Here is a 22,241-nt window from a genome sequence, read left to right as displayed (position 1 = left end):
ATGTCCCTGCAGGAAACGGGCCGACTTGTTGAGGGTCAGTATGAAAGCACTGCCAAGTCAATATGGAACTATTTTGCCAGCGTGTAAAAAAAACAACTTCTTCCCTCATCTTTGCAAACTGTTTACATACTTTGTGTTGCACTTGAACATAGCTCCTATCCATGTTACTGCCATAAATTATTATACCTGCTGATGAGATTTTACATTGTGCAAGCAGTCCTTCAGCTTCTCGTGTTTTACCTGTTCTCACCACAAGGGGGCAGGCTGAGGAGAGTATTTAGAGGTAGAGCTTTTCAGACTACTTTAGTTCAGTAGTTCATCTGTTGCGTGAACCTCCATGTGTTAATCGGGTGAGGCTGTTGCATTTCGTGTTTGTCGGAAATCCTGTCGCTGGCGGGATTCCTGGCGCTCCGAGCATATCAGGAAAAGTCTGTAGGGTGTCTGGTTAAAGGTTTGCTGCAGCAGGCTTTAAGGCTGAACAGGATCAGTAACTAGCCATGAGGACCCCTTGCTGGACATCTGCTTTACCTTTTAATATGCATTTACCAGAGCTTTGTGTTGTGATGAAGCAGCTTTTATGAAGCTCAAACGGCCTGATTCTCCGTCTGAGTTTTAATTTTTAAAGCTGATTTGACACATTTCATTGCAGGACTGACATTATTAATGCTTGGGCAGACTTCCCTACTGTGCATTTATGAGATTTTAAGCTGGCTTGTAAACAGTATTGATTTAAAGCTAAAATGTCAGAAAAGCAGCTTCAGCTTTAAAAACTCCACTAAATGATTTGAAATACTTGTACAATCAGCAACTTACTTTTCTGCTGTCAAAAATTGCTTATAAGAATCTACTGTAATGATAATCAGCAACTTTAGGAAGACCTGTGTGATCCCAGTTTACTACAAACTACCAAGAAACAGCTCAGAGGAAAACAAGCGTTTAATGCCAACAATCATAAAAAATGGCTGTTTACAAAATGTGACAAGAACCAACTTTGATTGAGATGAATGTAAAGAGGTGATGTTTTGAATTTGAAGACATTCCCATAAATATTTTCATACATACCCGAGGTGTTTCTGTGTTTTCATTCAATTCAATCGATAAGACGAAGAATAAATTAATATTTACATTTCAGATGACAAGGTGTCTCTAATAGATCTTGGAAGGCAATTTTTTGATACAACACCCAAATCACTGAAGAGCAGTGTTGTATAAAGTACTGAAATCTCAGAGTCAAGTAAAAGTACAAGTACCTCTCCAAAATATGACTTTGGTAAAAGTCGAAGTCACTGACTGAAATGTTACTTGAGTAAAAGTCTTAAAGTATTTGAAACTTCTTGTACTTAAGTATGGAAATTACTGTAAAAATGGATGTACTCAAGTAATGTAATGAAAAGTACAAGTAAAAAGTAAAACAAAGCAAATGCAGTTTGAATGACATTTTTTATATTTTGGTAAACTTGTCAAATACACTTAAAATAATGTACCCAACCAAGTGCAGGCAAAATTAAACCTGCTAATAGATATACCTGCAGGCATCATTTAGTTAAGAAAATTAGGTGCTTTACCTATAGCACAAGGTTAACTTAACCTGCTTTACAACTGAACCAGCTGCTTAGTATACCCTCCAGGACAGAAAATACAAAGTTTTTGTAAGCCTTAAGTTTTCCCTTCAAGTAAGGTCAGTGCTGAAAATGAGAAAAATAAATAGTACAGAAAATGCGGCCAACATGAAGAAAAAGAGCTGTTACGATTACTCTACTTCACAAATCAGTGAATCAGTCAATCCTACAGTCAGTAGGTGGTGCACACAACTGGTCATTATGCAAAAGAAAAAAAGAATTGGGAGGGAAATGCAGCTTATTGGCATCTGTAAACCTGGTTTTGAACTTGCATGCCTTTCCTATATTCATTAAATTTAGTCTAAATTGCTATTGCTATGGCTTCTGTCCCCCCTTGAACAGAGGAGTCTAGGTAGCCTGCTACAGTCAACATTAGGCCTAAGCTAAATACACCACGTGTGGAACTGAAACAATGCCAAACAAAGTTCATTTATGGTCAAGATTTCACAATACAGTAGTGCCTAGTGACCAAGCTATAGTTACTGAAACAGGAGGATTATAACCATTTCATAAGAAGTTACCTCGATGTGTTTCTTCAAGTTGGACGGGGAGTTTTTGTAAGATAGAATTTCCATGTGACTGCTACTGATTGCGAGACTTGCTTTGTGTTTAATGGGAGAAGCGAAACAGGTGTATCCTAATTAAAAGTAAAGAAATCAAGAAATGGCAAAAAATGTGGAATGAAGATAAGAAAGGAAGAAGATTATATGAAGTACAAAAGTCAGTTTGAATTCGAAGCATTAATGAACGAAACAGAAGAGAAGAAATAATAATTAGTAGATTAAGAGTAGGTCATACCTACTTAAATGACATGCTTTATAAAATAGGGAGGAAAAATAATGATAAATGTGAGAGATGTGGAGAGAAAGAAAATGTAGAACACATATTGATGAACTGTAAGTCAAATGAACTCGAAAGGGAAGAATTAAAGAGAATAGTTAGAAATATGGGGCATGAATGGAATCTTAAAGGTATATTAGGAAATGAAGGAAACATAACAGATATTCACAAATTAAGGAAAGCATTGCTTATTTATCTTAAGAATACAAAATTAAAAAGTAGAATTTAATAGATATGAAGTAATGCTTCTACACACTCATGTACAGTAGGTGGCGGTATGCACCTTAAAGTTGCTTGTGATCCGCCATAATAGAAAAGAAGAAGAAGAAGAAGTATCCTATTGGTGGTGATGAACAAGCCCAGGCAAGCAGGCTACGGACTTTGTTCGGTAGCCTACTTGCTACTTGCTAATCAGTAGGTGGGGTCAAAACACTTGCGTTTCTCTTTCTCGCTTTTTTGTAACGAGTAACTAAACCACACATTGAAAATGTATCGGAGTAAAAGTACGCAATTAAGTTCGGAAATATAGTGAAGTAAAAGTGAAAGTCATCAAAAATTTTCATACTCCAGGAAAGTATGAAGTACTCCAAAATATACTTAAGTAAAGTAGTGAAGTATTTTTACTTCGTTACTATACAACACTGCTGAAGAGGAAATTAAACTTTGATTTTTTTTTTTTGTTCTTCTTTGAAGTTAGATATTCTATGTTTTCACATACAAAATAGTGACTAATGCAGTGATGAGCCTTTTTTCTCCATTTGTGTTCTTTCTAATGAATGAACATGATGCTAGCGTTTCTATAGTTCAATATACAGTTAAAAATGTGTTCTGTGTTTTCTGTGATGTTATCTAACTTAAATATTGACGCTTCGCATTATAAAGCAGGTAGCAGGATCTACGCACAGACGCCACGCAACAGCACAGATAAGGTGCATGCAAAGTTTATAATCTCCTTTAGGATGATTGAGATCAGAAATGCTGTCAGTAAGAATTACTTAGCAAGTCACATCTGACTAACTGGAAATTATAACCCATGGATCCATTTCCCTTCTGCTCCATATAAAGGTTTTGGACGACAACACATTATTTTTCTTGCGCTTGTTTTGTGCATAATTAACTGTAGACTTGCAAAAAAAAAAAAGAAAAACTATATATATGAAAGTAAACTTTATAAAGACCAATGTAGGGAGGAGATGAGGTGGAACATTTGTAATATTTTTATAAAAATCTAGGTGTTCCTATTAGGTTTCACGATCCTAAACTTTTTCATTGATATTTAAGTCATCCCAAAATGTCACAAAACTATAGTTATATTTGAATAAGGAGTACGGGCTGGTTAAGTTTAAGTGTAATACCCCAAACAGTTTCATTTATCAACAGTCACAACAGTGTTACTGTGCATAGGTCCAGCAGTCCCTTCAGGTTCTGCTGCTGAACTCCGACCCTCACAGCTACTTATTTTTTCTAGGATGTGGGTTGGGCCCGGCCGGTTTCCCTGATGGCGGATGTCCTTTCGGCTTGTCTTTCTTAGCAGAATCGGGTCCTTTCCACCCAGGCTTCTGTCCTCCTTGTGCACTTGGTGGCTTTTTGCCTTGCTCTGAAACAAAGTGCAGAGAATGCTTTTTTTCTCTCTCTCTGTAGCAGAACAGACAAAATGATGAAATGAAACACCTGAGTTTTTAAACGCGGCCTTTGGCTGCATCGGAAGAGGCCCAACAGCAAACCTTAAAAGGCCTGAACATTAAAAGTGGTTATTCAGGTTTGAGAGAAGCTACTGTTTTTATTGGCAAAAGTATCCGTGAACTTCGTCCTGAGCACAGCTGACTGCAGACACACAGTCACCACCTGACAAACAAGCTGCTGAACTCAGCATGCCTTCATAGAAACTCAACTCTGGCTGAAAACTCAGCCAAAGTTTTCAGCCAGAGTGCAGACTGGTGCAGACTTTTTTTTTTGAAAGAACAAAAAGCCACTCATCTGTTTGGAAGGTAAAAACTTCACTGACTTTTAGGATTTTATGTGCCAGGTCAATACAAATTAGTCAACTGATCCGAAGTTTCAGTAACAGGTGTGTTGTTTACAACTTTTCCCCCTCATTAAAATCTGAAAATGTAGCAAGAATTTGTATCGCACCATTCAAGTGTTTTGTAGTAAAATATCTCATATTTCACACAAATGGAAAGCTCAAAGTGGGAGAAATGTTGTTTTTCACCCAATTCAGACACACAAACCATGTATTCTTTCCCCCCCCACCCCCCCAATAATTTTGACAACTTCCTGTTGGCCTTTTACATAGAAGACTAAATTAAACACATACAAGTTTGTGATAAAGTGACAAAATATCTTAAATGCTCCAGGGCCCTATCTATTGTACCAATTAAATTTACCAAAGACCACAGTCTAAAAACCTTAATATCTGATGCATTTATTTCTGCCGGTTTGGTTCATGATGAATGTGCGAACAGAATACAAACTGAAATAACTTACTGTGAGAGGGTTGGTGGCCACCGTCAGGCTTCTTGTCTGAAAGGCGATACAAACAGTAAAATGTGAAAGACATTTTATATGTGTTCACTGTGATTTCACTGCCGTCACGTCTGTACTGTCCGTCCAAATGTACCCAATCTGAAAATCTTTGATCTGTTCTTTTTCTGTGGCACAGTTTAATTTATTATTTTTTCACACTATCACGTGTGCATGATAGTGTGCTTCCCCAAAACAAATTTGCTATTTTTATTTATTTATTTATTTTTTTCATATAAAGCAAGGTTCTGATCGAAGATGTTTTCCAAACCACCCATCGATCAATGAGCCTCACATGAAATCTTTCCAAAGACAACAAGCTGATCTACGTGCTCACTGGATCAACACTTCCAGTGCAAATAGCTGATAAAAGTTTTTTGGTGGAAAGAAAAACAAAACAAAATAAATAAGAAAAAAAACCTGTTACATAACCAATTCAAAGAACTAAAAATTTATCAGAAGTTTGATAGTTGCATTGCAGGTCCTGATATCTGTGGGGGGTTTTTTGTTTGTTTTTTTAATTATTATTTAGATGCAAGATTTTTAGAAACCAATGAGATTTGTGTTTATTGAATAACCAACCAATGCTTCTCATATTTTATAAGTCGATTTTAGACCAAGAATCCAAAACATTTCTGAAAATTCACCCGTTTCTATTTCACTCTCAGCTCCTCAGTCAGAGAGTGAAATGCCGCTGCAAGTCATGTAGATCTAATGTCCCCAAACTTAGAATCTAAAAAAGGAATATATTGATATACTATTGCTTCATTGTTTCCCCCTGAAACTTTTTTAAAATAACTGCACCTGGATGTTTTTCTAACATGACAAGAGTTACATCATAGCCACGTTTTCAGAACCAGAAACGGCAAACATACCAGGCCCAGTCTGTTCATCTTTACTTCTGTCCTCAATGAGCAGCCATCACGCATCATATGATGAAGAGGAGTGGCTGCTCTTCCTCCTGCGGCCCTTTTCGTTTTAGTCGTACTTTCAAAATGTTTCACCTCTGGTGGGTTGTTAAAACTCCTTGTGTTAACCAGATGGTAATAAATAGACAACTATTGAAACAAAGGGCATTTAAATCGCAGCTGGACAGTGTGCTAAAAAAATAGAGCGGTCGGGTTATGGTGCTTGTCCATTTAGCGCATGGTTTTGGATCATGAACATGTCGTCTTTTACCTTTACTTTTGGGAGGATGGTTCTTGTCTCCACGCTGACTCGGTACCACTTTGTGGGCTGGTTTACCGACTGGTTTTCCTGTTTTCTTAGACATTTCTTGAGGACTTTTCTGAGAAGCTGAAGTTTGGAGAAATCTGTAAACTGTTTTTTTTTGTTGCTTATAATTTAAGAGAATATATTACCATTCTGCCATTTTTTAGATGCCTGGTTCATTTGTTTTGCTAGAGATGTTCGTTTTGCCCATAATTAGTTTCCCTCTTTGTAGCCAAGCAAAAATTAAGCCAAATGAATGTAAAGAGGCTTTCAGTAAATAATTGCATGCGATGTTTGCGTTTTATGCTACGTACGTGGTTTCTGTCCGTGGAAGAACGGAGGCCTGGAAAAGCCAGGTGTCTGACCCTGCTGCGGATTCCATGTTGGCTTTGCCTGTATGTAAACAGGAATATGGACGGGTTGGTAGACGGTCTGGACAGGTGGACGACCTGGACTATGGGACCTGGGTGGAGGTCTTTGCTCTGGAGGCTTGGAGTATTCTGAAAAAGAGAAGGTGAATATCAGAGAAATAAATTATTTACATGCATCTCAAAACAGTGCCTTGCAAAAGCATTCATGCCTCTTGAACTTTTGTCATGTTACGACCTTAAAATTCAGTCTATTTCATTGGGGAGCGGCACAAAGAAGTGGTCTGCAATATAAAAACAAGGGGTGCACTGATTGCAGTCTTCAGGCTGATCACAGATTTTTAAAAAGCCTGACCTGGCAAGACCAATTTGTTTTCACAGAAAAATCATTAAATATAGCCACAAGGTAAGTAAGCTGGCAAAAGTGGGACGACTGTAGTTAACAGTGGGACATGAACAGACATGAGCTGGTGGGCGAGTCTATCACTCACCCCTCTCTTACAGCAGAGCAAAACGGTGGCTGATTTATTCTTTTTTTTTTTTTTTTTTTTTTTGGGCCTTTGCAGAGGTAGGTCAGACTTCTGGATGAGATCGTTCAGTCATCCAAATATTGACAAATTGCTGATCTTCCAAAATCAAGAAAATTGGGGCTGATTTATTGGTCAACCCATCATGAAAACATAAAATACATGGGTGCCTTAATACTTTTGCAAGGAACCTGATACAAGCACAGATTTCACTTTTATAAACGTTTGCAGGCAACAATTAGTAGAACATTACATACGAGACTCGGTTGCCCAGGCTGGACTGTTTTCTCCACCAGCAGCTCCAGAGAAAGAAGCTTCTGCTTGTCCTGAAAAAGGCAAAGTGGCTCCATTTTAAGACACTGAAATACTTTTAATACTATTTCACTACAAAGTTCATACCAGGGGTTGCACGTGCATCTATGCAAGAGTAATCAGAATTCATTTTTGACATTTTCTGCATGACATCAACCCACCAGATGCAGCATATCCAGCGTTAGGTTTGTGTAAGATAACTGAACATTACTGGCTTTATTCAACTTTCATATTAAGAAGACAAGTGGGACATTTCTAATTTTAGTGTACCTTCGTATTTACCTGGTTTTAGCAGTGGTACTCTGTCCTCAAAAGGCTGAGTGAAGAGCGTCATCAGGCTCTCTTGCAGGGTGGCAGCAAAGTTCTGTGTTGCCATCACCCTTTTGGAGTCCAGGTTAATTCGAGGGGGGTAGGGGTCAAACTTAACCACCCGGGGCAACTCAAATGAAGCCTGAAAGGAGCAAGTGAAGAACATAAGAATTTTATCACTATTATTGTGGGATTTGGTGAGAGGAGTTTCTTAAGGTGCTTTTCCACTAGACCACCACTAACCGGTTCTGGCCCAGTCCACCCCAGCCAAATTAATTTTCCATTAGAGAATCCGGTGCGACTCTGTCTGCGCTGTTTTCGTACCTACTTCAGGAGTAGAACTAGACGGACCGAACCAGATTTGACGGAAAGCTGACTGCATTCATTAATTGTTTTGTGATTTATGTTACAAACAACATTATAGTTCAGCTGTAACATAACAAATGAGCAAGCACGAGTTTAATCATGAGCAGCGTCAGCTACACATGCAGTAAGTTAGGCAGCGGATTTAGCAACGCTGCTGGCTGCACGTCTCAATGAAGAACAGGAAGCAATAAAGAAGAGAGAAACGGCGAAGCTGTGGTCAGCTTTCTGACGCATCTGCAGTTTTGCTCAGATGGTGTGAAACACCAGAGCTACATAATATTGTGATTGTGATGCTTGTGATGTGAAATTTATTTTTCCTTTGGATAAAAAAAAAAAAAGTACATATATGGCAAAAATAATCAGCTGATTTGAGTCTTAATTATCATGTTTAGGGCCAGCAATGAATTTCTATGAAATATCTGGGTTTATCTGAGTCCACCAGAACCACAACCTCGAGGTTCTGCATTGCTGAATGTTACTGAGTGTTGACCATAACAAGGAACGGAGCGTATAACGGAAAAGCTCACTACCTTGGGTAAAACCGAACCGCACGTTAACCGGTTAGTGAGCGACTTGCCAGTGGAAAAGCGCCTTTAGTATTGCTACTGAAAGAGGAAGCGTGTTTTAGTCCCACCTGCAGAAAGGCCGGCGTTCCCGCCTGACTCAGCAGAGTGTCGATCTTCTCTCTGGCTTTCTTCATCCTCTCGCTGTTGTCGACGAACTTTGTTGTGAGGTCGCGAAGTTTGGTCTGACCAGCCTCCAGCTCACAGTCCACCTCATGCTGGGCCACGCGCTCATCCTGAGCCAACATCTCCCCTATCTGCTGGTACACAGCAGCCAGCGCCACCTTCTTCTTGCTCGCTGCGTCCTGGAGACAAGCAGGCTGATTCACCTGTGCTTTATGAACGCCGACATGTGAGGTGTAAAAGTTACCTTGAGCTTGCCCTGCAGCTCGTTCATCTGAAGCACGATGGTGTCAGTCCTGTCGATCTTCAAGTTCAGAATCTCCAACTTGTCCCTGAATTCAGACTGCAGAGGAAGAAATGAGACATGAAGGTCAGCTCAAAGTAAACCGTGTTGAGGTTCAAACATGTGAGATGTTATGTCTCCTTCCCTTTTCTCCCCAAAGGTTCTTTTCAGTCACAGCTGAGGACATGCGACATGTCCAAGACCTGTCTGTTGTAACGTTTGAACTGAGTTTCAATTTTTGAATATGTAGAGAAAAAATAATATTCATTTTCTCTGAAAGGTAAACTACATCTTAATTATGTTTTGACCTTCAAATTCATGAGGAAGGCTGTTGACTTGATAGCTGATCAGCAGACAGTCAACCACAAAAGGTCACTGCTACAGAAGTTGGCTGCTCAGTGTGCGGTATCCATGTGTACTAATAGAAAGTTGTGTGGAAGGAAAAATTGTGTAAGAAAACAAGCCCAAACAATTTGGTTTCTGTGAAGAAGAGCGTATCAAACCCCCTCCTAAGACTCATGAAAAACAGGTGAGGTTCTCCTGAAAGTATCTTAGTGCTACTCTTACCCAGAAATGTTTCTCCACTAAGTTCTAGGTCAAACTGCGATGGAGGGATCCAATACTTCTTTCACTTTACTTTTATGCTTTGCCTTTTCCCTGAATTTTTTGATGATTATATTTAATTCGTCTCCACACACACTTTATTAATACTGATGATCATAACATTTTTTTTATGGTCTGACGGCTATTTACGGCTCTCTGAATGATTTTATGAAGCCCATGTGACCTAAATTTGACGCAATCGGGAGGCAGAACAGGTTTGACAAACAAGAGGAACAACCAGACAAGAACGAGCATAAAAAGGACAAACATGAAGTGGCAAGATAAAAAAAAAAATCTAGATAACAGCCAAGCAAAATGTGAGGACCGCGACTTAAACAGAAAGTTAAAAGGGAGTTGTGATTATTGTTCTTGTTTTGTTTTTTGTTTTTTTAATTGCCGTCCAAAATGCTTTTTTTTTTTTTTTTTTTTTTTAATGCGCAGCAAATGTAAGGTGTTCGATAAAAAATAAATTTAGTGAAACTCTGATCTCACTCACCGCTTTCAGGCTCCTTTGCTCCTCTGGAGAGGAAAAGCCGCAGCCTTTGTGGACCTGCTGCAGGCAGAGGCTGCAGATCAGGCGGCCATGATCGGTGCAGAAGTGCTCCATCAGCTTGTGGTGGTCGGTGCAGATGTGCTCGGATAAATCCCCGATGGGCTCGGTCAGCTGATGGAGGCGAAAGGTGGGGTTCTCCCGGTGGGGCCGCAGGTGCTCCTCGCAGAAGGAGGCCATGCAGGTGAAACAGGTCTGCGCTGCCTCGGCCTCCATACAGGTGTCACAGCGGACCACATCATCCCTCTCATCCTCATCCCCTTCCTCGTCTTCATCCTCCTCCTCCTCTTCTTCTTCTTCCTCGTCTTCCTCCTCTTCGAACTGTCCTCCTTCGGACTTGCTGGACCTCGCCCTGAAGGTCTCCACCACGGTGCAGAGGACCGTGTTCTTCTTCAGTTCCGGCCTGGTCTCAAACAGAGTCCGACACTGGGGGCAGCTGTAGGAGTCGGTCCAGGTGGAGAGCAGGCAGTCCTGGCAGAAGTTGTGTCCGCAGGGGATGGTGACCGGGCAGTCAAAGGTGCTCAGACAGATGCTGCAGGTCAGCTCGTCCTCCAGGCTCATGAGAGCAAAGCCAGAGTCCTCCAAGTCGGCCATGATACGACTCGCAGTGGGCGTTTACAGCAAAACTGTGCGTAAGAAACGAAACTTAACACTTGCGCTCCCGCGAAGGACAAAAACTCAGTTCAGAGAGGAAAACTGAGCTAAAACGTTCACGTGACCCAGTGTTGTCACCAAGCCACATGAATTAATTTGATCCTGAAACAAATTATTCATCTCATGACTCGTGATAATTTCTCCACCCACCTCTGCTGCCCGCGTTGGAGACTCCTGCCAAATGGGATGGAAATCCTCCCGCAAACTTGATCTCCACAAGCTAAAGCCGCACCCAGTCTGTAGTCCACAGAGGAGAAAAACAAACGGTGTGTGGCCATGTCCAGGTTAACTGTCTGAGCACAGACATTAGCCGACAAAACATTCAGAAATACTGTTGGAGAAATGAGGAAAAAAACAAACAAACAAACAAACAAACAAACACACCCAGCTTGTATAATAATAACAACAACAGCTATGTCACATAGTTTTTCCACATTAACACCAACAAAGTCAACCCGTTGAATTATTTATTGAAATTAAAACTGTTAGATGATTTTAGAAGTTATGTCTGCAGTGAACAACCTGCTCTCACGTTTAATATAAATTAAATTCTTTTTTAATGATAAATGATTTTTGAGTGCCTTAGTGGTGTTTGCACGAGACAAAGTGCAACCTCAAATGAATAGGACTAACTCAAGGCTTAATACATTTTGGTGTTACTCATAGTGGAGTCACATAATGAATATGTAGCAAAATCTCATGACAAGTTCTTATTCAATGGGTCTAAGTGTAAGGATTTAAGTGGTTATTATCAGCCAGGTTCTTGCAATAATCACATAATATTCAACAGGTGTGAGTATCTCTATCAGGTTTTATCTAAAACCTTCTGGTTTAAAATGCTGTATTTGGAAAAAGTTGTTATTGACTTATACTAGTGAGCATTTTTTTTGTTGAAAATACATAAACAACGTCTAACTGATTAAACTGGATTTATACATTTATTATGAGTAGAAGTTCAGACCTGTTTTTGAAGAGATTGAAAAGTTCAAGAAAGAAAAAGAAAGGTGGCAGCTAGCCTTGACCTTGGATCTTCTCCAAAACTCTACTCTTTTTCTTATTGTTGATGCAAAATTCTCTTTTTTTTTCTTCCAAATAGAAGTTGACCTCGGGCTGCACAGTGGTGCAGCTGGTAGCACTGTTGCCTTGCAGCAAGAAGGTCCTGGGTTCGATTCCCAGCCCGGGGTCTTTCTGCATGGAGTTTGCATGTTCTCTCTGTGCATGGTGGGTTCTCTCTGGGTACTCCAGCTTCCTCCCACAGTCCAAAAACATGACTGTCAGGTAAATTGGTTTCTCTAAACACACCTAAATTCTCCTTAGGTGTGAGTGTGGGCATGGCTGTTCGTCCTGTCTGTCTCTGTGTGACAGACTGGCGACCTGTCCAGGATGTACCCCGCCTGTCCCCCGAAATGTTAGCTGGAGATAGGCACCTCCTGACCCCACTAGGGACAAGGGTGTTAGAAAATGGATGGATGGAAGTTGAACTCTGTTCCTCGTCTGTGTGGATGACACTTTGTCCCCACAGCTGATATCAAGGAGCCATGTTGCTGTCATTTAACATCCTGTACAGTCCATCCATTGGTAAAGCATATATATGTAAATATCCCATCATATTTGCCTCTGTTATTTTAGCTTTTTGGAGAAATAAAAGAACGTATTTTTTGCATGTTTGAATATATTTTGTACAGATACAAAACCTTGGATTTTGCATTGACGTACTGTTCTGTGGGGTTTTATTTACTTTGACAAATGAATGTTAGATTTAAAAGTAAAATAGATTGAAAAATCATGAACATGAAAATCACATTGATCAATTTCACACATGAAGGCTCAATACTAATGCTGCATTTGCAAACATGACACCAGACTGGCTTTTTTTGGGGTCTTTCCAATCTTTTTGTATTTTATGTAGCACGGTTTACGTTTCACTGTCTGATTTCAATTATTGAAATAAAACAACATTTTGATGATTATCTAATTTTCAGCTCTACAGTGTTGTAACATAGGAAGGAACATTAATATGTTGCACAAAAAGCCTGAATTTTACTTGATGACTTCTGCACAGATCATATTGTATAGTCATCGGTGGAATCATAAATAATAGGTGAGGCCACCAATAACAAGTTTATTACACAGAGTTAGCTATGAACTCCTGGTATGTTATCGGTCCTGAATAAAACAAAGACTGACACCTAAGTTGTTCTTTCCTCTAACATCACCTTAGAGAATGTTCGATTGCTTATCGTTTAATGACATTTCTCTTTTACATAATTTTATTTGCATCTGCTGTAGATTTTGGACACAGTTGACTGATAACAATTTGCTACAACCAGTACACAAGCAGCACCGAAAGAGACCGAGAACAAAGTTTATTCAATCAATCGATTATACTTTATTAATCCAAAAGAAAAATTACATTGCATTTCAATACAGCTATCTGAAGAAAGTCAAACAGGCACACAAGACAGGAGCCTGAGGCTGCAGCCGTCATGAAAGGCGCTGGGCCTTCAGCAGATGAGAAAAATACAATACATTCTTACAGATCATCATGTTGTTTATTTCATTAAAAGATCTTATTTAGAATGATTTTTAGGCTCGAAAAAGTAGAAGAAAAGGTTGATTTGGTCATCGGCTTAATAAAATGTAGTAAGTGCTTTCAGGTCAGTTTTGGCTGAATATGTCCAAACAACAGAGAACATGACTCAAAGAAAGCTTTGATTAAACATGACAAAAAAAAAAAAATTAAAGCAGAAGAAAATGAGCAAGAAGACATTAGCTGGGAATTGAAACAACTCTGATGTGTGATTTAAATAAACAAGTTACACCCTAGAAGGATCCCTAAAAGTTGTTGTAGATAACAGTAGAGTTCACAGGTTTAGAACAGGTATGGTGTTAAAAACAGAATCTAAATGCTACAGCTCTTATTAACACACTGCAGAAACAGATGACTTAAGCTAAGCATCACGCAACATAAAACTTCATGAATTGGAAATCTTCCCTCCTTCCAGTTCACTCACAATGAGCCAACAGAGCATCCCATTGGCTCGCTTTTCCAACTTTTAGAGGAAACTAAAGTGTTTCATCTCTGTGAGGCTTACAAACACAACAGAACCAAGTTCAAATCTGGACCTGGACTGTTGCTGAATATCTCCGTTCTCCCCATCATTTCCTCATCCAAACTCCACCAGTGAAGCCAAAAAGTCTTCCGGGTGAACAGATGAGAGACAGATGTTTCATTTCTTTAGTAAGACAGACTCTATATGATGTCTGCTGTAATCAAAGAAATGATGTCAACACTCAAGGCTTGGTAATCCTGACAAAGTCAATGTATCCATTTACTCTGATTTCTTAGATTTGGCACAGTGTGCACAAGTAATATTTTCATCTCGTCATATACTTTTTTTGCTGGGACTTTCCATCTAGTCTTTATAGCCTCATTTACAAATAAAAGCAGGTTTTAATACACACGCTTAATATGAAGACACTGCACCTAAAATGACAAGCGATTCATTTTCACAATTTAAACAAGATTTAGTAACCTAAAATTGCTGTTTTTTGTGGTAAAAGATTATTTTATTGAATTGTAAGTATTTTATCAGGTACATGTTGGATGTATTTTTGATACAACTATTTTCTTCCCATTTCCAGGTACCAAAGCCTCAATATTAAGCTTCTCAACTTCTCCCTGAACAAAGTGGAAGCTGAAAGACCTGCATGTTCATAGGAAGCAAACACCCAGCAGTCAAAAGTAAAGACTTTACAGGTGTTTGTCCAAAAAGATTTGCTGCTAGATGTCTTAAAAGGACAGAGCAACACCGGAGAAACAGGGTCTGTAAAGTTTCTGAATCCATCAGTGCACTCCTTAACCTGAAGTGTCATCATATCACTGTGGATGTGTCGCAACTGAAATAATCACTGCAGTATTTCACAAGAATATTGCAAGTGATTTTCTGACATCGTGCTGGAATTCTGTAAACAAATCTGAAAATCCACAACTGAACCCAGATTATCGCTCATAACACATATTTTAAGAGTATAACGATAATAATCTGGTCCACTGCCACGAGCTCAGCTCCTGTCCTGCTGTATATTTTCTGTTTCAGATTAGGAAAGAAAAAAGAAAAAGTGTGACTATCTCCAATCCACACTGATTGAAAGACAGTCAAAACTTATTCCTTGATTACATTGGATGTTTTAAAATCAAATGTTTTCCTTTAAATACATCCCATAATTAGGAACAAAACACAGAAGCTAGTCCCAATCACCAAATCCAAACAATTGAGTAAAATGCTTCAGCAGCTTTTACTCTAAACCAAAAACCAATACCAGTTTCTCTTTCGGCCATATGACCAAAACAGAAGCTCCCACACTCTCCACCAAGAGCCAAGTGCTTTATTATGATCCACCCCCAGCCCTTCTCATCCATTTATGTATTAAGGCTTTCATCTGTCTGCTTAGTCAGTCAGCACAGAATCATAACCTTAATAATCCTTTTGTAAGGATCACCTTATGACAGGGCATAAAGGAATGGTCCAACCAAAATAAAGACAGATCCACATATGGGTGAGAACACCATGGACCGTCTTTACTGACTAGGGAAATAAAATAATCAAGAAAGAAGTGTTTAAAGGTATACTAAGCAAGATATAGCTAAACTTAACCTTAACGTGTCACTGTGTCTTACTCTGTAAGAACTCCTTGTCTTATTTCATGTTGCCAATTCATCTGGGGGAAGACTTCAAGTAAAACCAACTGACCACTACATCGCTGACCCCCCACTGGTCTTAGCTTACACTTAACTTGTAAATATGTTTGTTTCTGGATCTTGTGATATTAAAACAAAAATAAGTACAGTTGCAAAGTACAGTTCAATGGAAACTAGAAACTTTGAGTTTAGAAATACCAGCTGCGTAGTATACCTTTAAACCAAGAGGAGTCTTGGCACCTCAGAGAAAGTGACAATAATGAGGGAAATTGTTGAATATAAGTGTGATGATGAAGATAAATAGAATACGCATTAGCCAATCACAGAGAAACATACTGGTAATTTTTGGTTTGTAGTTCAAATGAAGATTTTTGTTGGGTTAATAAGGATCCTTACTTAGATTAATGTTTTATTTCCACGTCCTCATTCAAGACTAACCAGTGTTGAATGACGCACCAGTTAGTCTGGCGTCTTTCTCATGTTTCATTGTAAACACATGCAGTTCTCACATTTCAACTGCACGTCGAACTCTACTGAAGCTTGCACAGAGTAATGTAAGAGCCACTGGAGAAAATCCAGAAGGCTGGGTAGACGGCCTCAGCGGACTGAAAACTAAACGAATGGAAGGGATACGCCCTGTCCGCCACGTTATAGAACGTAGCCTTGCCCTCCTCGCAATCCAACAGCACCCCGACGCGCTTCGGGTTCGGATTGACCAGCACCGCCTCCGTGCTGTTATGCCAGGCCGACAGCTTCACATTGAACCACTCGACGCACCAGGACTTGCTGTTGCGGCCGAGCCTGCTGGTGGGGCCCTTGCGGTCGATGCTGCTGTAAGCCAGCCCGATGCCGATGAAGTTGTTGCTGCTCAGTCGCACCTCCCAGTAATGGCGGCCTGCGGAGAACCCCTTGGAGGCCAGGACCTGGGAGCAGACGGCAAAGCGCTCTGGGCAGTCGGAGTAATTTGTGTGCTCGTCGGACACCGTGGCCTTAGTGAAATTCTCGCTTAGCTCGATGCGTTTATGGGCCGTCCTTTGATCAAAATTGAGCACAGTGCCATCTAGTGGAGACGGAATAAAATTAAATTTTAACGACAAACACTTGCTAATAAGACAAGAGGCAAAGATATTTGTTTCCTTACATTTCATAAGGTCACTTCGTTTCTCAGCAGAGCTTATCTCTGAGGGAATGTCTGTAGTCTCTGTGACGGGAAAACACATTTCAAGCATTTTGTTCCATTTCAAAGTGTTCAGATGCATCTCAAATTAGAATCTCATCAAAAAGTCAATTTATGTCAGTAAATCAATTCAAAAAGTGAAATTATGATATCTGTTTCTAATGGCTATATATTTCAAGTGTTTTGTTGAAGGTTCTAGCAAATGGCTAATGAAAATCCAGTTTCTCAGAACATTACACAATAACAACTTATAAGATGATTTTTAATACAGATATGCTGCCATGGAGAAAACTGGTAACTTGACAATTGTCCTGTATGCAATAAATTGAGTGGAAGGAAAACCACACGTTCTCCCTCCACTTTCTCTTATTAAGCTTGGGGCAGCCAGCTTCCTCAGTAATGTCCTTTTTTGGATTACACTTCCTTTGGAGGGTGGCAGTGATGGGATTACTGAAATAAATGAACTGTTTGATGATGTTCTTATTAGTTAGTATACACCTGAAATAACATCAATATGAAGTTGTCTGTTTTTGTTTTAAACAGTTTATTATTTATCAGTTATTCACATTGCAACATCTAAATCCGTTACCTACCAGTTACTTCATTTTTTTCAGCAGCAACAGGACGTCCCCTTGGTTTTTCTTTCACGCCAAACTCCTGCAGGTTTTCCATCGATTTTCCCAGTTTCTTATTGCCTGGACTGGATTCTGTGGTCAGAGAAGGGTTTTTTGCGAGTTCTAGAGAGAAATAAGTCATCATTTTCTACATCTCAACTATAACAAAAACCTCTGCAAGATTCACAATTATGTACTACTTGTGTTGGTATATCACAAAATCTCAAGAAATAGCCATTACTTTGTAGTTTTAATGTAAAAATGTGTGACTGTATCGTTTTGCCTGAAAATGCAGGGAAAAAAAGCAGGGTTTTCAATCTCACCTTAACAAACAAAATGGTTTTGGTTTGTGTTTGATTAAATTACTCTAGGAATATGGTTTGTTTGCATGATGAAAGGAAAAAAGTTGAATTTTTCTTACTTTGAGGTTTCTTCTTTGGGGCCGGTTTGGCCAGAGGAGCTGGACTGTGGGATCTGGGGAATCGAGGGGTCACTGGGGGAATGTTTGGCTCTGAGGAAAGTTACGAACATGACAAATACAATTTTATCATGCATCTCTTAGGAATGAGATAGATTACAGATACATAAATTGGCAGATTGAAAACAAGTGTTGGAGAAATAAACACACCAAATTCCTGATAAGTTCCAAGACTCGTAGGTGAATGCCCAGAGGCAGAAGCTGCTCTTTCACCTGAAACATGAGTTTAGTTACTTAGCTTTTTATGCTTTCATCTAAATAATTAAATGAATTTCCTCTAAGACACCGCCTCGCTAAATCACTGCACCAGTTAGAGTATTTGATTTGATTGGTTCCCTGTTTTTTCCTCTCCACATATTTAAACCACTCACCCGCTGCAAATGTGCCAGTATTAATGTCTGAAATAAAATTGGATATTTACTTCACTTGCTTTTATCATGTGACTACACAGAGTGAAGCCACCAGCTTATAAATGTGCTTGCATAGTCACCTCCTATGAGTTTTGGGATTCTGGCCTCCACGGGTTGCTTCAAGATCTCCGTCAGGTAGTTCTTCAATGTCAAAGCAAAGGCCTCGACTTGCACGACCTTCTTGGATTCCAGAGTGATTCGAGGGCTGTAAGGGTCATAGGTTACAGCCTGGGGAAGGTTAAATGAAGTCTGCAGGGACAGAAAAACAGAGAGGTATTCATTCAGAAATGTGTATTTTGATGACCAGCCATCATGTGCATGCAGCAAATATTTAGCATTTTATGCTTCTTTCTTTTCATCCTATGCATAAAGAAGAGATTTGGGTAGAAGAAAAGCGAATGTTTGTGTGCAGTGCTCAGTGGAAATTTATTCCTTAAATTTGTATGCATTTTACCATATTACAGCCATGCACAATGTGTTTTATTGTGATTTTGTTTATGAGACCAGCATAAAGTTGAGGTTAATTGTTCAGGTTAATGCATGGCTTAACATGGTTATGTCAACCACACAAGTCAAAAACGTGTTGCAATTAAAGCAATAAATTGTTCGGGAAACAACTCCATCAGGTTAACAATGCAATGAAGATTAAAATGTTTTGTCCATTTTCTTTGCAAAATATCTCAATCAGAGTCAGATTGGTAAACCTTAATACTTAAGTTTTACCAAAGATTCTCAGTTATGTTTAGGACTTTGACTGTGCCATTTTGACACGTGAATCTGCAGCTACCCAAGAACTATGATGATTTGGTTGGCTGCTTGTACGATTAATACTCTCCTGGTCAGATCAGGTAGAAGGCCTCATCTTGGTAACTTTGCATTTCTGTCAGACCACTTTCATTTTAAAATTATGACTTGAACAGTTTTCTATGAGCTGTTCAAAGCTTACAATACTTAAAAAAAAATAAACAAACTCTGCTATAAACTTAATGAGCCACATTGTTCATTTGCTGTTATCCCACCTGCAGGAAGGCCAGGGTTTGGGACTGACCCAGCAGACAGAGGATTTCCTCTTTAGCTTTGCCAATGTTGTCGACGTTCTCGCTGAACTTTGAGATGAGACCTCTGATTTTGACTTCACCAGTCTCCACCTCTTTGTCTACTGCCTTCAGGGCGTCACCCTCCTCTTTGGTCATCATGTCCCGCATCTGCTGATACCCAGCCGACAAGGCACTTTTCCTGTGGATGGCCGATTCCTTGTGAGGATCACAGCAGCAGGAATTAACCCCACAACAAAACAAACTGAAATCAACAGCATTAAAGCTCTTTGTTTGAGCTTTAATCATTCAAATGATACAAACCCTTAGCTTGTTCTGCATGGCCCTCATTTGAGAAATTACACTCTCATTCTTCGAGAGCTTTCCATCCAGAAAAACTAACTTTTCTCTCAGGTCCATCTGTAAGCAGAGAAAACGCGACTCATTCATTCACATCATGCATCATTATGTATGGATGGATAAATATACATTCAGTTTATGTAGATACAACATCTCCCCATTTCATGGTGAAGTGCTGAAGCACAGCATGTATTTATTTGACTCGTCAATCCTGTTCAGATTGTGTCACAGCTGACATTGTGACTGAAATAAACAGAGATGTTTGCAATAAAATACTGACTTCAACAGTCAACAAAGTCAATATTTCAACAGCACATGATCAGTTCCAGACTGCGCAACAACAACCGGATGAGTTTCAGTAGTTAATAATTTATCACTGCATAGTTACTTTATTAGTCGTTAATGACATAATAAACTCATGTTGCTCTGATAAGTCGCCTTAGACTTTGATGTATTCTCGGTTTATGAGAAAAAAACTCCTCCTTCACCGTATTGTCTCTGCTCAGGTGATTCACCTTCTGAATCACCTGACTCTCTACGCCCAGAGTCAGTTTAAGCTAATTCATGGGTGAACCATGAAATATGTCAAACATTTAACAAGATGGCTTCAAATGTTAATGAATTGCTCATTTAATCTTCCATAGCTTCTAAATTGAAATTTTTTTAAAACATAAATTATTGAATTAATGTTTAGATTTAGGCACTTGATGTAGTATGAAATATATAAATACAATTTATGGCTGATTCCTAATTTGCAGATGCAGTTCTGATTTTTAACCAGAGCTACTTTTTAAGCAACCTAAACACTATTGTTGCAGTGGAATCTTAATAAATAAAAGCAGTCGCATTTTTTTACAGGCTGATAAAAATTACTACAGGAGAGAAATGTTTGTAAATAACCTAAGCGTCACGATCATCTCAAGGCTGTTTACATCTGATGCTTGTGCACCTTCATCTAACAATTTTTTCCTTCCACTCAGCTTTCTGTTAATGTGCTCGTATACAAATTCAATTCAAATTCAAAAACACTTTATTGATCCTAAAGGGAAATTAAATGTTCACTCTGTGAACCACTAGGTTCTTTAACAGTGACTTTATGTCCTAACCTTCCATGTGGTTGGTTTAAATGACCATCTGCTGGACAATGGTTATGACTGTGCAGATCATAATATATATATATAAGATGCACTTGTATTAGACTGAACTACCTCTTTCTTGCTCCTTTGCTCCTCTGGAGAGGTGAAGGAGCAGCCTTTGTGGACCTGCTGCAGGCAGAGGCTGCAGATCGGACGCTGGTGTTGGGTGCAGAAGAGCTCCATCAGCTTGTGGTGGTCGGTGCAGATCCGCTCCATCAGGTCCCCGACGGGGGATGCCAGCTGGTGGAGGCGGAAAATGGGGTTTTCCCGGTGGGGCCGCAGGTGCTCCTCACAGAAGGAGGCCATGCAGGTGAGACAGGTCTGGGCTGCCTCCGCTTCCATACAGGTGTCACAGCGGATCACATGCCTCTTCTTCTTCTCGGGTTTGCTTGGAACAGCACCTTCGGTCTTGTAGGACCTGACCCTGAAGGTCTCCACCACGGTGCTGAGGACCGTGTTCTTCTTCAGCTCCGGCCTGGTGGCGAACAGAGTCCGACACTGGGGGCAGCTGTAGGAGTCCTTCCAGGTGGCGAGCAGGCAGTTCTGGCAGAAGTTGTGTCCGCAGGGGATGGTGACCGGGCAGTCAAAGGTGCTCAGACAGATGCTGCAGGTCAGCTCGTCCTCCAGGCTCATGAGAGAAAAGCCAGACTCGTCGGCTTCGGCCATCATGGAACCTACAGCTGCAGTGACGAAGAAACGAAACTTAAAGGCGGCGCCTGAAGAAAACGAAAGTAAGAGACAACCGGTGCGGATTCATTTACGAAGAAAAGTCAGGAAATTAAAATAATATACATCAAGTTTGTATCAGTCGGCTGCTTTTAAACAAGCATGCAAATATTACGTGTCGTTAGGACCATTAATTCCTTTAGTTTAACACTGTCGTGAACAGACAGTGTCGCGCAATTTCATAAGCGAGCACTACTGTTAAACTTCCGCTTTAAATTCTCAATAAATGTCTCTTACAGTACCTTAAAGTTTTTGTGGACGCAGTTCTGGTAGGATTTTCAGATCACTGTCTCAGACCGAGTGCTAAAAGGTGGAACCGCGGAACATGGAGGTGAACCGTGACAAATCGGCTCTAAGCAAAGTCCCTCCCTTTTGTTTAATAGCAGGTGTGGCGTAACGCTCAAGTCAGAGCTCATTTCACAACAAAACTCAGCCTGCTGTAGTTACACTGCCTGGCCAAAAAAAAGTCTCCACCTGGATTTAACTAAGCAAATAGGTACAAGCCTCCTATTGGATAAGTACTGCATAGGTGATTATCTTTCAGCTGGCAACAAGTTATTTAACCCCAGCTGATGCAATGAGTAACTCCTCATTTCTTAAACAACCATGGCAAAAGACACATCCTGTGGTCGTGGAAAAGACATTAGTCTGTTTAAGAAGGGTCAAATCATTGGCATGCATCAAGCAGAGAAAACATCTAAGGAGATTGCAGAAACTACTAGAATTGGGTTAAGAACTGTCCAACGCATCAT

The 22,241-nt window shown here is 39.9% G+C and overlaps 2 protein-coding genes across 8 annotated transcripts; both read right to left on the bottom strand.

Annotated features, from left to right (window-relative positions):
- Window positions 1–918: 918 nt before the first annotated feature.
- LOC116719612 (E3 ubiquitin/ISG15 ligase TRIM25-like) lies at window positions 919–11,195 on the bottom strand. 2 transcript variants are annotated; one of them, XM_032562159.1, is made up of 11 exons: window positions 11,003–11,195; window positions 10,145–10,824; window positions 9,010–9,105; window positions 8,711–8,944; window positions 7,684–7,852; window positions 7,347–7,415; window positions 6,509–6,694; window positions 6,162–6,278; window positions 4,947–4,982; window positions 3,102–4,056; window positions 919–1,191 (listed from the first exon to the last, which is right to left on the bottom strand). In XM_032562159.1, exons 2-10 carry the CDS (start codon window positions 10,790–10,792, stop codon window positions 3,911–3,913), a joined length of 1,701 nt encoding a protein of 566 aa, XP_032418050.1. In that variant the 5' UTR covers window positions 10,793–10,824; window positions 11,003–11,195; the 3' UTR covers window positions 919–1,191; window positions 3,102–3,910. The 2 variants fall into 2 exon arrangements, with proteins under 2 accessions (XP_032418050.1, XP_032418051.1); XM_032562160.1 differs by lacking the exon at window positions 6,162–6,278 and having other exon boundaries at window positions 10,145–11,189.
- Window positions 11,196–13,221: 2,026 nt separating this feature from the next.
- Window positions 13,222–21,870, bottom strand: LOC116720301 (E3 ubiquitin/ISG15 ligase TRIM25-like). 6 transcript variants are annotated; one of them, XM_032563470.1, is made up of 11 exons: window positions 21,732–21,869; window positions 20,836–21,479; window positions 19,592–19,687; window positions 19,253–19,486; window positions 18,314–18,482; window positions 18,195–18,221; window positions 17,974–18,036; window positions 17,767–17,856; window positions 17,325–17,468; window positions 16,696–16,755; window positions 13,222–16,614 (listed from the first exon to the last, which is right to left on the bottom strand). In XM_032563470.1, the coding sequence occupies exons 2-11, from the start codon at window positions 21,430–21,432 to the stop codon at window positions 16,085–16,087; spliced, it is 2,010 nt and encodes a 669-aa protein (XP_032419361.1). In that variant the 5' UTR covers window positions 21,433–21,479; window positions 21,732–21,869; the 3' UTR covers window positions 13,222–16,084. The 6 variants fall into 6 exon arrangements, with proteins under 6 accessions (XP_032419361.1, XP_032419363.1, XP_032419360.1 ...); XM_032563472.1 differs by having other exon boundaries at window positions 17,325–17,438; window positions 20,836–21,443; XM_032563469.1 differs by having other exon boundaries at window positions 20,836–21,443; window positions 21,732–21,868.
- Between the last annotated feature and the right edge of the window lie 371 nt (window positions 21,871–22,241).

The sequence above is a fragment of the Xiphophorus hellerii genome, chromosome 5 (genome assembly GCF_003331165.1).
Source record: "Xiphophorus hellerii strain 12219 chromosome 5, Xiphophorus_hellerii-4.1, whole genome shotgun sequence".
NCBI lineage: Eukaryota > Metazoa > Chordata > Actinopteri > Cyprinodontiformes > Poeciliidae > Xiphophorus > Xiphophorus hellerii.
The sequence above is the reverse complement of the archived record's forward strand: the minus strand, read 5'-3'. Positions and strand labels throughout refer to the sequence as shown.